We start from the raw sequence: 15,498 nt of genomic DNA, 5'->3' as shown, positions 1-15,498 counted from the left end.
TAGTTTGAATCAGGCCAGGAGTGTCTTATTGGTGGCAGGAAATTTCTCTATATCTGCTACTCTTAATGTTGAGACTTAAGGCCTGGAGGTGCTGCAGCCATCTTATAACCATTAAGGGGCAGCCTGTTCTAAGAAGCCAAAATAATAGAAAAGAACAGAGACTGGCGAGAAGAAGAGAAGCAGGGACATGAAGTGACAGTTTGAAACGTTGCATCCTGATACATCTGAAGACATCCCTCACGTGCAGACTTTTCAGTAATGTGAGTAGTAAATTCCCTTAAACTTTTTTGGGTATTCTGACAGCTGCAATCAAAAGATATAGGCAATATATAATTTTCCATTTAAGTATTTAACATTATAGCAGTTTGAACTCTAGTGTGTTTTTATTATCAATTATCTCATAATTATAATGTCCCTGTTTGCGTAACAGGTTCCTAACTCTAAGCCATTGACTACAGTAGCTAATTAAGGTTCAACAAAGAAAACTAGCTTTCTAACTTACTATCCATTTATAAAAATAAAATATATTGGAACTCAGGTAAACATATGGCCAATTCAGTATACAAATACTCATGTGTGAGAAATGTAGAACATGTTCATGTTTATAAGCTGTCTGGTGTTAACTCATACAAGCTATGTAGGACAGAGGAGAAATTTTTCTAAATTGGAAAAACTTTAAGTATGTATATAGAGGCACTATCACCACACTAAATTAGTAATGAATATTCAAATATTCAGCAATATTACGGTTTCTCCACTAGAATGCATCCTCTAAGTGAGATCCAAAGAAATCAGAAGATGGAGAGCAAAGTACAGATTAAGAAATAACAACACAGAAAGGAGAGACAGCCCTCATCTTGCCTAGTCTCTCTCTCTCTCTCTATATATATACATACACACATACATACACACACACATATACATACATATATGTCAACTTTATTGAAATATGATTCACATATCGTACAGTTCACCCTTTTAAGCTGTATAATTCAATGGTTTTTAACGTATTCATTAAATTATGAAACCACCACCAAAGCCAATTTTAGACCACTTTTATCACCTCAAAAACAAACCCCTTTAACCATTACTACCCGTCCCTTTCCATCCTCCTTAGCCCTAGACAACCATTAATTTACATTCTGTCTTTACAGATTTCCCTGTCCTGGACATTCTATATAAATGGAATTATATGTGATGTTTTGTGTCTGGCTTCTTTCACTTAGCATAATGTTTTCAAGGTTCATCCACGTCGTAGCATGCATCAGTATTTCATTCCTTTTTATAGCCAAGTAATATTCCACTCTATGAATAAACCACATTTGTTTATCCAGTCATCAACTGATGGATAATCTTGCCTAGTTTTATACATCACTTTTGATAGCAAGTCCAAATTATTACAATCTGAACATACAGTTATTATTAATAATACATAAAAACAGGCTGGGTGTGTGGTTCATGCCTGTAATCCTAGCACGTGGGAGGCCAAGATGGGCAGATCACTTGAGCCCAGGAGTTCGAGACCAGACTGGGCAACATGACAAAACCCCATCTCTACAAAAACATTACCCAAGCGTGGTGGCATGTGCCTGTACTCCCAGCAACTCAAGAGGCTGAGGTTAGTAGACAGATTTAGCCCGGGAGGTAAAGGCTGCAGTGAGCTATGATTGCACCACTGCACTCCAGCCTGGGCAACAGAGCAAGACCCTGTCTCAAAATAATAATAATAATAATATAATAAAAACAAATATTTACTCAGTACTTATTATATCCAGTCATAGCAGTACGTGCTTTATTTGCATTTTCTGATGAAACCTTCCTTAATATTTATGATATGATTCTCCTCTTACAGTTATTATTCTCCTCTTACTGTTGAAAAAACTGAAAACCAAAAGGCAAAAAAACTTGCCTAACGTCTCAGAGGAGGAATGAAACATAAACTGAGTCACTGGTACCTGGAGTTCACGTGGGAGGGGAGGACAGAAATAATACCTCCTCAGCACTCTGCAAATAAGTTATCATATCTGTTCTTTCTTTATTTCCCACACACTTGAATACACGTACTCATAACCAGCATGGCCTAAGATAAGGCTCAAAAACCAGGTCTGTGAAACCCTAAAGCCCACATTCTTGCTTTTTTTGTGGTTTTTTTTTTTGTTGTTGTTTTTTTAAGAGACAGGGTCTTGCCCTGTCACCCAGGCTGGGGTACAGTGGTGCAATCATAGCTCACTGCAGCCTCAAACTCCTGGGCTCAAGTGATCCTCCCACCTCCACCTCCTGAGTAGCTGGGGCTGCTACATGCCCATGCCACCACACCCGGCTAATTTTTTATTTATTTATTTATTTATTTGGTAGAGACAGAGTCTCACTGTATTATCCAGGCTGGTCTCAAAATCCTGGCCTCAAGGGATCCTCCCACCTTGGCCTCCCAAAGTGCTGGGAATACAAGCGTGAGCCACTGCGCTTGGCCCTTATTCTTTCTAAGAAAACATACTGCCTTACACCAAATAGGCACTAGTCTCTTTCCAGGTCAAAACCGAAAGTAAACACCATTATTTAGAGCAGGGATTTTAAAACTCAGTACTATTGACATTTTGGGGGCAAATAATTTTTGACTGCATTGTAGGATGGCTAGCAGCATCTCTGGCCTTTACCCACTAGATGTCAGCAGCAGCCCCTCAGTGTGACAACCAAAAAAAGCTCCAGACATTGCTACATGTGCCCTGGGGGACAAAATTACCCCCAGTTGAGAAATAATGATTTAGAACTAATGGTCAACAAACAACAATGCGTGGGAAGAAAGGAGATATCAAAGGAATAAAAATGATGAAGAGAAAAAATGAACAGGGGTTTTTATTAAAAAAAAAAACCCTCTAGTAAAATTTCTGCACTTCTTTCTTCTCTATAAATTCAGAAGTAAAACTCTTAGCCAAGCTATAGATGTTCTAAATATAGCTAAACATATAAAATAGCTGAGTAAGAGTTTTCTTTATTGGCAAGACTTGCAGGTTTGCAGCAATGGAGACTTCAGCACATACCTGGAAAGCATAGTAGTTTATAATTCTCACAGTAGCAAAGTGGTCTACTGCAGTAAGCAATACACCAAATTCAGGTAATATCTACCTTTATGGCTTAACTTCCCCATCTGTTAAGAAAAAAAACAAACCAGGTACAGGGAAAGGCAGAAAAGCAGAAGGGATCAAATCTGAATTACAGAGAAGTCTTCACAAACTAATTTGTTGATTATTAGTATCATATTTATTGCTCATGCTCTCAGGCTTTGATCAGAAACTTTGCAACACCATTACAATACCAAGTTTGTAAATCTGGAGTAAAATGATGCTCATAAAAATAAGGATAAAAACGAAGTTCCTATATTCACAGGAACAAAGTTCCTAAACACAATAATCTCTCTCAGAAAACAGCCTAAAATCCAGCTTCATACAGTTTAAATTGATCCGTAGTTTACAATATCATAAGCATTACTGCCATGAGAAACATACAGAAACCATGATCTTTCTTCAAATGTTTGTATTCAAATCCTAAAATTCAATGTTACTTCCTGAAGCATTAGAAATATAAAAAAAATTAGTGCCTGATTCTTTCTCTAAAAGATTGAACCATTTTTTACCTGCTGTACCACATAAAAGAGAGACCAATGAAAACCATAAAGCTCAAGTAGTTCTGCTATATTTATTCATTCACACAACAAACTGAGAGCCACAATGTACCACGCACAGTGATAGGATCTAGATATACAAGTATTTATTTTCCTATTCATTTCTTTTCCTCAGAACAGAACATGAGATGCACAAGTGTGAGGGTGAGGAAAGGAGACGTCAAAAACAAAAACCTACAACAAAGATCTTACTTACTAGTGAAACTTAAAAATATTAAAGATTAGAAAAAAGACAAGGATGTACACCAATAATACTTCAATTTAACCATGTGCTACATATCATAGCCAGTGAAAAAAATTAAACAAGAAGTATAAGGACTAGAAAGTAAGAAATAATTGTGATTATATAGACAAGGGAACATCATTAATAAGGGGGTTTAATAAGATTGCTAGACACAAAATAAACTGCGACATTTTAGGGGGAAAAACAAAATTATACTTTATACTAGCATAAATAATATAAAATCATAAATTTCCTTTTAATGGAGAAAATGAAAAACTATTACTGAAAGGTATTTAAAAAGACTAAATAAATGGAGAGATTCAATATTGTAAAGATGCAAATTCTCAGCAGAGGGATCTACAAATTTAGTGTAGCTCCAATAAAAATACCAAGTTCCTATAGACTTTCTCTAGCAGACTCTGAAGTTTACATCAAAAATCAAAAGAGCCAAGAATAGCGAAGTCTCTCCTAAAAAAGAATATGGTAGGAGGTTTACCCCACTGGCTATCAAGAGTCATGTTTTAAAGCTGATAAGGATGGTATGGTAATGGCACAGGCAAGCAGATCAACAGAACAGAACAGAGAGCCCAGAAACAAGCCACCAGAAATGAAAATTTAGCTTATGCCATAGAGACTGCTGCAAATTACTAAGGAAAAGATGGTCCACTTAACAAATACTGGGTAAATCAGAGATTCATAAAGAAAAAAATAAGCCTTAAGAACCTACCTGATACTACAGACTTAAATAACTTTGGGTAGAATTGAAATGTGAAAACAAAAGAAACATGAAACTTCAAAAAGACAATACAGAATACCTTTCTGATCTCCGTGTAGAAAATAATTCAGACACAAAAATGCTAGCCAGGCGCGTGGATCACGCCTGTAATCCCAGCACTTTGGGAGGCTGAGGCGGGTGGATCACCTGAGGTCAGGAGTTTGAGACCAGCCTGGCAACATGGTGAGACCCCGACTCTACTAAAAATACAAAATTAGCCAGGCGTGGTGGCACATGCCTGTAATCCCAGCTACTGAGGAGGCAAGGCAAAAGACTAGCTTGAATCCAGGAGGCAGAGGTTGCAGTGAGCTGAGACTGTGCCACTGCACTCCAGCTTGGGCGACAAAAGTGAAACTCCAATTCATTAAAAAAAAAAAAAGAAAGAAAGAAAAAAACACAAAAAACAAAAAACCTGATTACTAAAAAGTGGTAAATTTCATTGTTCTAAATTTAAGAGTATATGATAATCATAAGAAACTTTAAGGAAAGCAAAATGACAAGCCACAAGTGGAAGATGACTGTAATATATACATAACTAATAAAGGAATAGCATGAATATATAAAAAAATAAAAAATTCCTATTAATCATTAAGAAAAAGACAGCTCCAAAGAAAAATGAAACAAAACATAAATGAGCATTGGAAAAAAGAAAAAACCTAAATGGACCATATATAAAAAAATAAAATGTTTAACCTCAGTAGTAATCAGAAAGGTTAACTGAAAGTCACAATGAGACACCTTTTACACTTCATGAATGGCAAATTTTTTCAAGACAGGGTCTTGCTCTGCCACCCAGGCTGGAGTGCAGTGGTGTGATCAAAGCCCACTGAACTCTTGAACTCCTGGTCTCAAGTGATCCTCCTGTCTCAGCCTCCCAAGTATCTGGCACTATAGGTGCACACCACCATACCTAGCTAAAATTTTTTTTTATTTTTTATTTTTTGTAAAGACAAGGTCTCGCTATGTTGCCCAAACTGATCTGGAACTCCTGGCTTCAAGCTGTCCTCCCATCTCTCCCTCCCAAAGTGCTGGGATTACAGGCAGGAGCCACCTTGCCCAGCCAATTTTCTTCTTTTAAATCCCAAATCAATAGCTAAGTGAATGGCAAATTTTTAAGGTTTACCAATGTCAAATGTTGTTGAAGATGTGAACAATAAGGACTTTCATACACTACCGGTGAGAGTATAAACTGCTAAAATCATTTTGGCACACAGCTTGGAATTGCCTGATAAAATTGAACATGAAAATGCCCTATAAACCAGCTTACATAAACTAGATATACACACGTACCACAAGACAAAAAACACTAGAAATAATCTGAATGGCTATAAATAGAAGAATGAATAAATAGACTATGGTCTATTCTTACAGTGGCAGACTACATGTAGGTCAATATGAATAAACTCTAGCTACAAACATCACCATGCGTGAGTCAATAAAGTATAATATATTGTGCAAAAAAAAAATCTCTCACAGAGAAATGCATACTGTATGATTCTCTTAGGATGTCCTAAAGCAGACAAAAATAAATAAATATATTCAGGAACATCTACGAAGAGTGTGTAACAATAAAGAAAAGCAAGGGAGTTATTCACAAAAAATTCAAGATTATGGTTACTCCTGAAGGGAAAAGTGGAATGAAATGGGAGAGCAATGTCATGAAGCTTATATGGTATTTTTATAATGTTTTATTTCTTAAGCTGTGTGGTAGGTAATGAAGTAGTCACTTGATTATTGCTAACTTAGTGTTTGGAATACATATTTCACAATAAAAAATTTTTAAAGTAAAAGAAAATGGAAAAAACAATTCAGAAGCAATGACAAATATATATAATATCCAGAAATAATTAGAACAATTATCAAGTGTTACCATGTGTCAGGAATTATTCTAAGAACTCTCTATATATTATTTCATTTATTCATTGTAATAATCCTATGAGAGAGTTCCATTATTTTCCTCATCATTCTGACAAGAAAGCCAACTCAAAAGCTTAAGTAGCTTCTCCAATGTCATACAATTAAGAAGCCTTGGCTGACTGAGTGTGAAGTCTACATTCTGTTCACTTATCCACAATGTACAAATATGCATTTCTTAACAGAAATAGAATAGGCGTAGGAAATGTACAGAAACCATTTAAAAAATGTGAAAGGTTATAAGACATAAAAGATAAGTGAATAAAGAGATGATAAATAAAAACATAAGAAAATAAATGGAAATCTCTCATCTATATCCCTATTTTAAAAGTTGAGTTTCTACAATTTAATAGAATTGTCATCAAAATTCTAACAAAATTTTTTGGAGGATAAGCACACATGAAGATATCTCACAAAAGTAAGTATATGCATGAGAATAATCAAAATAATATCAAAAAAGGTCAGGTGTGGTGGCTCATACCTGTAATCCTAGCACTTCAGGAGACCGAGGCAGGCAGATTACCTGAGGTCAGGAGTCCAGCACCAGCCTGGCCAACATGATGAAACCCCGTCTCTACTAAAAATACAAAAATTAGCTGGGCGTGGTGGTGCATGCCTGTAATCCCAGCTACTTGGGAGGCTGAGGCAGGAGAACCGTTTGAACCTGGGAGGTGGAGGTTGCAGTGAGCCGAGATCGCACCACTGCACTCGTCTGGGCAACAGAGCAAGACTCCATCTCAAAACAAACAACCAACCAACCCCCGCCCCCCCAAAAAATAATAATATCAAAAAAGAAAAATACTGGAGTCACTCACAATGCTAAGTATTAAACATATTATAAAGCCGCTATGATAAAAACAGTATGGTATAAATGAAAAAAGGCAGAAAGATGAAGCAGAAAACTAAGTTCAGAAACTAACATAGGTATATACAGTATACTACATGAAAAAGAAAGCATCTAAATTTACAGGGAAAAAATCTGTTACTTAATGAATGGTGTTGTGATAAACAAACCTAAACAAATTAAGTTAAAATGTTTTCAAACTGACAACAATTTAAGAGTAAAGAGTAAAATGATAAAAATACTGAAAGTAGATACAAAGATCTTAATTTATTGTATATTTATATAATTTGAGGGAAGGAAAATCTTAGAAAATGTTATCAAAAGCAGAAATAACAAACATACAAAATTGGACCACAGAAAAATAAATTACAGGATATAAAGACACTGACAAATAAAATGCTATAAACTGAGGAAGAGTATTTGACACAGAAGAGCAAATATATTTTATTTTTAAAAAGTCCCAAAATCAATAGCAAAAAAAAATCCACCAATAGAAAAATATACAATTCACAGAATAACAAATATAAATGGCAATAAGAAAAATACCTCCATTTCACTAGTAATTCAAAAACGGGAATATTAAACAATTTAATTATTTACATATTAAACAATATTAAACGAGATATCACAGTTTTTCAAAATACTAAATACTCAAGAGTTGTCAAAAGTGCAAAAAAAGGGGCAGCTGAATTTCTGGTCATAGTCATTAAATGGTAAAATCTTGGGAATTTGGCAATACATATTGGAAAACTTAAAAATGTGCATAGCATTTCTAGTAATTCCACCTCTGAAAAACTATGGTAAAACATTTAATCATCGAAAATTTAAACATCACAGTTATCTAATATTTAAATTTCAAAATGATTGATATAATTTAAAATAGGATAAAATACATTGGCATAATGAGATACTGTGCATCATTAAAAATAATATCACAGAATAATTGTTTTCACTACTTCAAATATTTGCTGAGTACCTATCATTGCCAGACACTGATTTTGGAACTGGGAATATAATAGTTTATAAGAAAAATAAGGTCATTACCTTCAAGAAGTTCATCAATTCAAATAAATGTTAAGATAATTTCAGATAGTGATTAAGGCAATAAACAAAAATTATGAGGCTAAAATACGTGTTTAATTAACAAACAGGGTACTCATGTTAAGAATAAGGAAAAAAATGTAATTGAAAAGGAATAAACAAAGGCTTTCAATGCCCTGGAAAATATATAGAAATATCACCTGTCTTAAGAGAGGAGTGCCCACTTTTTCTTACATTATTTATGTCTTGATGTCTGAAATATTTCATATTATGCTCAGTGGAAACAACTGCTTAGATTATTTGATCTTTCTCAACTTGGTTTCCACATCTGTAAATCAGGGATAATAATAGCATCTACCTGCTAGAATTGTTTTGAGGTATGTCAAGTGTTCACAAAAAAACTTTTCCAAGAGTTATATTAGGGGTACCTATTAATTTCTGTAAGGTCACAAACTTTTGACTATGAATAAAGTAGACACTTCTGTCAAATAGGTAAAGTGGAAAGTGGGCAAGGCCAAGGTCATGCTACAGAATGTGACTGAGCAACAGGGGGATCACTTCAGCTGGGATGGGAAAGGAAAGCCTCCAGGAGGAGCTGACATTGAATCACAGTTGAATCCTAAGAAGTCAGTCTTGCAAAGATCTAGGAAAGAAACAGCTAAGTTTCTAAGGTAAGAATATACAATTGAAACAAATTTACAATAGGTTAAGTAAAGTATCCTACTTAGAAATGTCAAGTAAAATATCACAATTTGCTTAAGATGTGTGTGTGTATATATACACACATGCGTATGTGTATATATGTACATATATACACATATATACGTGTATATATGTACATACATATGTACATATACACACATATATGTATATACACGTGTGTGTATATGTCTATATGCACGTGTGTATACACGTGTGTATCTACACGTGCGTGGAAATAAATATAATTTAAATATATACACGTGTGTATATATACACGTGTGTACATATACACGTGTGTATATGTACATATGTGTGTATACACGTGTACACATACACGTACATATATCTATATATACATATGTGTATATACACACATATCTATATATACATGTGTATATACACACACATTTTATTTATGAGTAAATAAATGCTGAGATTTATAAGCATTTATAAGTATATATACACATATACATATGTGTATATGTACATATATACACATATACGTATATACATGTATGTACGTGTATATATACACATGTATATATACACGTCTATATATACACATGTATATATACACGTCTATATACACATGTGTATATATACACGTCTATACATACATGTGTATACACGTCTATACATACATATATCTATATATACATGTGTATATATACACACACATTTTATTTATACGAGTAAATAAAAATGCTGAGATTTATAAGCATTTATAAGTATATATACACATATACGTATGTGTATATGTACATATATGTACATATATGTACATATATACACACATATATACGTATATACACGTATGTGTATGTGTATATATACACATATATTTACACATATCTATATATACATGTGTATATATACACGTGTATACACACATCTATATATACATGTGTATATATACACACATCTATATATACATGTGTATATATACACATACATTTTATTTATACAAGTAAATAAAAAATGCTGAGATTTATAAGCATTTATAAGTATATATACACTATACGTATATATGTGTATATGTACATATATGTACATATATGTACATATACACACATATATGTACATATATGTACATATACACACATATATGTACATATACGTACATATATGTACATATACGCACATATACACACATATATGTACATATACGTACATATACACACATATATGTACATATATGTACATATATGTACATATACACATATATATGTACATACACTTATGTGTATATGGGTGTATATATACACATCTATATATACATGTGTATATATACACATCTATATATACATGTGTATATATACACATCTATATATACATGTGTATATATACACATCTATATATGTGTATATATACACATCTATATATACACATATCTATATATACATATGTGTATATATACACACACACACATACATTTTATTTATATGAGTAAATACAAATAAATGCTGAGATTTATAAGCCATGCTCAATAATTTCTTTAGGCTGCTGGTTTTGGCCTCTAGTGTAAGTAACTATCATACAGTAGTGTATTTATCAGGGGAACCAGCCCCCAATATTTCAACGTAGGTTCTTTTCTATTTTCCCTAAGTGTTGGCCGGTCTGAGAAATAAAGGGAAAGAGTACAAAAGAGAGAAATTTAAAGCTGGCTGTCCAGGGGAGACATCACATGTCGGCAGGTTCCGTGATGCCCCCTGAGCCACAAAACCAGCAAGTTTTTTTTATGGATTTCAAAAGGGGAGGGGTGAATGAATAGGGTATGGGTCACAGAGATCACATGCTTCAAGGGCAATAAAATATCACAAGGCAAATGGGCAGGGCAAGATCACAATGCCAGGGCGAAATTAGAATTACTGATGAGGTTCACTGTCCCGCTATGCACACATTGTCATTGATAAACATCTTAACAGGAAACAGGGTTCAAGAGCAGAGAACCAGTCTGCCTACAATTTCGCCAGGCTGGAATTTCCCAATCCTAACAAGCCTGGGGGCGCTGATGGAGACCAGGGCATATTTCATCCCCTATCCACAACTGCATAAGACAGACACTCCCAGAGTGGCCATTTTAGAGGCCTCCCCCTGGGAATGCATTCTTTTCCCAGGGCTGCTCCTTGCTAAGAAAAAGAATTCAGCGATATTTCTTTTATTTGCTTTTGCAAGAAGAGAAATGTGACTCTGTTCCGCCCAGCCCGCAGGCAGTCAGACTTTATGGTTATCTCCCTTGTTCCCTGAAAATCGCTGGTATCCTCTTCCTTTTCTAGGTGCCCAGATTTCATATTGCTCAAACACACATGCTCTACAAACAATTTATACAGATAATGCAATCATCACAGGATCCTGAGACGAGATACATCCTCAGCTTAAGAAGAAGACGGGATTTAGAGATTAAAGGACAGGCATAGGAAACTATAAGAGTACTGATTGAGGAAGTGATAAATGTCCATGAAATCTTTACAATTTATGTTCAGAGACTGCAGTAAAGACAGGCGTAAGAAATTATAAAAGTATTAATTTGGGGAACTAACAAATGTCCATGAAATCTTCACAGTTTATGTTCTTCTGCTGTGGCTTCAGCCGGTCCCTCTGTTCGGGGTCCCTGTCTTCCTGCAACAGTACTGTTCTAACCTGTCTAGTAATGAGGCCAAGAATATTGATTTAATCCCCCAAACACGCCACTTAGCTTAGCTCTGTTCTAATATTAAAATACGTACCCATCATTGTATCTACAGTGGTAAGATCTAACACTGCCTTAAAACCATATAAAGAAAACAAGTACAATATAATAATCACATCATTATACAGATAACACAATCTAAATCATTACAATCAATCAATGACATAGGTTTCCTTACCTCGGTCCATTGCTGTCTTTTCTCCTGGTTGAACAGTTGCCTTGTTCAGCTTTGGTTCGCTGATCCGTGAACTCATTTGCAGTCCTATCTACAACTTCTCCAGCATCAAGTGCTCTGTGTAGTCGATAGTTGACCATCTTCAGAACAATGAAAACAGCAGCTATCACAGGACAATAAACTGCTACTATAATCATGGTAGAAGGAAGGGCCTTTAAAAGAAAGAAAATAAGGAAATACATTTTAAAATATTTTATATTGTATTCAATTAGATAAATCTGTATCTAAAATAATAAACACATTTACACACAAAGCAACAACTATGTTACTAGCGCTAAGCTGCAAAACTTAGCAGCTTCAATGCCCGATGCAAAAGACACTAGCTACATGTGGCTACTGAGTAACTGAAATATGGCTAGTTTGAACTGAGATGTAAAGTGAGAATAAACACTGCATTTCAAAGATTCAATATAAAAAATGTAAAATATCTCAATTTTTATGTTGATTCCATGTTGAAATAATACTTAGATTATACTGGTCAAATAAAACATTATTAAAATTAATTTCATGTGTTTCTTTTTATTTAATGTGGCTACTAGAAAATGTTAAATTACATATATGGCTTGCCTGCATTACATTCCCACTGGACAGCACAGGTATACAGTCCACGCCAAAAGCCTTATCATACAATTGGAGAACAAAGGTATCACATTACAGTATATGTGAAGAAATCAAGGTTGTGATCCAAATATAATGCCTGTTTATGGGCTCTGTGCAACCGTTTTTTAGGATACATTCTTCGTATTCCAGAAAATTGGAAGTTAAAACTGTCATGAGAACGACCTTAGAACTGTGACTGTAAAACCAGGTAAGATATGGAAGACATGCAAAATCCAGGTGGGTTTTATTTTAAAATAGTTAAACATTTAAAATACTTAAAGATTGTGGCCTGCCAAACAAAAAGAATAAAAGAACACAGGACAGAATCAAGTAACAGATTAAATAAAATAAGTCAGCCAAACATCCTGGGTGTGGGGCTGAAGGCCCATCACACAGGAGGATTCAGTGATGGGGAACTTGAGTCCACAGGTGGCAGGCTTGGAGAACAGCTCACTGGGAAGGCAAGGCCTAGAGTCACTACTGGCAGAGGTAATACAACTAGGCTCAACTTATCCCAATTTCATGAGAAAAATCACCCAGACATCTATAGCTCTAGACCCCACATGTTTTCAAAAGATTCAATCTCAGTTATCTGAGAACATGACCCCAAATTGGCTTTAAAAGAGTAACCTCTAGCCAGGCGTAGTGGTGGGCACTTGTAATCCCAGCTACTTGGGAGGCCGAGGCAGGAGAATCACTTGAACCTGGGAGGTGGAGGTTCTAGTGAGCCAAGATCATGCCACCGCACTCCAGCCTGGGTGACACAGTGATACTCCATTTCGAAAAAAAAAAGTTAACCTCAAATCACTTGAGACAAAAATAAAAAGGTCTTTATGGGCCAGGCAGGTTTAGAATACAGGTATGATCAAATTTCTTTAAAAAAAAAAAAAAAGTTTTTGAGAGGGAAAGAGTGTGGGTTGAAATTAGGATGGAAAAACATAAAGTCCACAAATTAATAATTTTGTGTTGAGTGTCGGCATAATAGGTATATATTAAATATTTGTTATTTTTAAATACTTGGATTAAGAAGTCCTGCATATTAATGTATCTAAAAAATTAAACTTCTGATTCCAACTTAAAATGTTACTGAATAACTGGTTTGGGCTTATAATTTTAAGTTGGGAAATATATTTAGAAGTTTACAAAATGCATAAATATCAGATTTGGAAGAGTTGAGTACCTGTATGATATTGTGAAATATGTATTTGGTCTTCATCCCCATTTTCTGGCATAAACTCTTAAAATCCTTGGAATCTCCAAACTGGTAAGTGTCTTTTTGTTCACTATTAGCTTGACTGGTGCCTGGGGGCTACTGGATAGCCTCAGGAGCCGGGGCTGGTTTCCAGGGGAACCAACCTCCTGATTAGAGGGTTGGACTGAAGTCCCAACTCTCAACCTCCAGGGAGGGAAGAGGGGCTGTAGGATGAGCTGAACACTGTATTAGTCCACTCTCATGCTGCTATGAAGAAATACCCAAGACTGGGTAATTTATAAAGAAAAGAGGTTTAATTGACTCACAGTTCCACATGGCTGAGGAGGCCTCAGGAAACTTACAATCATGGCAGAAGGCACCGCTTCACAGGGCAGCAGGAGAGAGAAATGAATACCAAGCGAACGGGGAAGCCCCTTATAAAACCATCAGTTCTCATGAGAACTCACTGATTATCACAAGAACTGAAGGGCAGAAATGCCCCCATCATTCAATTATCTCCATCTGGTCCTACTCTAGACACATGGGGATTATCACAATTCAAGGTGAGATTTGGGTAGGGACACAGAGCCAAGCCACATCATTTCACCCTGGCCCCTCCCAAATCTCGCATCCTCACATTTCAAAACACAATCACGTGCTGCCTACTGTCCCCCAAAGTCTTAACTCATTCCAGCATTAACTCAAAAGTCCAAGTCCAAAGTTTTATCAGAGACAAGGCAAGTCACTTCCACCTATAAGCCTGTAAAATCAAAAGCAAATTAGTTACTTCCTAGGTACAATGGGGATACAGGCAATGGGTAAATACACTCATTCCAAATGGGAGAAATTGGCCAAAACAAAGGGACTACAGGCCCCATGCAAGTCCAAAATCCAGCAGGGCAGTCAAATTTTAAAGCTCTGAAATGATCTCCTTTGACTCCATGTCTCACATCCAGGTCACTGATGCAAGACGTGGGCTCCCATGGCCTTGGACAGCTCCATCCCTGTGGCTTTGCAGGGTACAGCTCCCCTCCTGGCTGGCACATGGGCTTGCACTGAGTGTCTGTGGTTTTTCTAGGCACATGGTGCAAGCTGTTGGATCTACCATTTTGTGGACTGGACAACAGCAGCCCTCTTCTTACAGCTCTGTTAGGCCATGCCCAGTGGGGACTCTGCATGGGATGGGTCCAACCCCACATTTCCCTTCCACAGTGCCCTAGCAGATGTTTTCCATAAGGGCTCCACCACTGCAGCAGACTTCTGCCCAGACATCCAGGCACTTCCATACATCCTCTGAAATCCAGGCAAGGGTTCCCAAACCTCAATTCTTGGCTTCTGTGCATCCACAGGACCAACACCACATGTAAGGCACCAATGCTTGATGCTTGCACCCTCTGAAGCAACAGCCTGAGCTGCACATTGGCCCCTTTTAACCACAGGTGGGATGCAGGGTACCAAGTCCAGAGACTGTGCAAAGCAGCAAGGCCCTGGGCCTCGCCCAAGAAACCATTTTTTCCTGTAGGCCTCTGGGCTCGTGATGGGAGGGGCTGCCGTGAAGACCTCTGACATGCACTGGAGACAATTTCACCATTGTCTTGGTGATT

At 36.2% G+C, this 15,498-nt stretch overlaps 1 protein-coding gene across 10 annotated transcripts in view; it reads right to left on the bottom strand.

The window, feature by feature from the left end:
• PCNX1 (pecanex 1) overlaps positions 1–15,498 on the bottom strand; it is a 202,490-nt gene that overhangs the window by 150,936 nt on the left and 36,056 nt on the right. For all 10 annotated transcript variants that reach the window (XM_016926278.4, XM_016926280.4, XM_016926282.4 and 7 more), the window contains exon 2: positions 12,046–12,254. In XM_016926278.4, the coding sequence (XP_016781767.1) occupies positions 12,046–12,254 (209 nt within the window). The remainder of the gene's footprint in view (positions 1–12,045; positions 12,255–15,498) is intronic.

The sequence above is a fragment of the Pan troglodytes genome, chromosome 15, assembly GCF_028858775.2.
Source record: "Pan troglodytes isolate AG18354 chromosome 15, NHGRI_mPanTro3-v2.0_pri, whole genome shotgun sequence".
NCBI classification, from domain to species: domain Eukaryota; kingdom Metazoa; phylum Chordata; class Mammalia; order Primates; family Hominidae; genus Pan; species Pan troglodytes.
The sequence above is the reverse complement of the archived record's forward strand: the minus strand, read 5'-3'. Positions and strand labels throughout refer to the sequence as shown.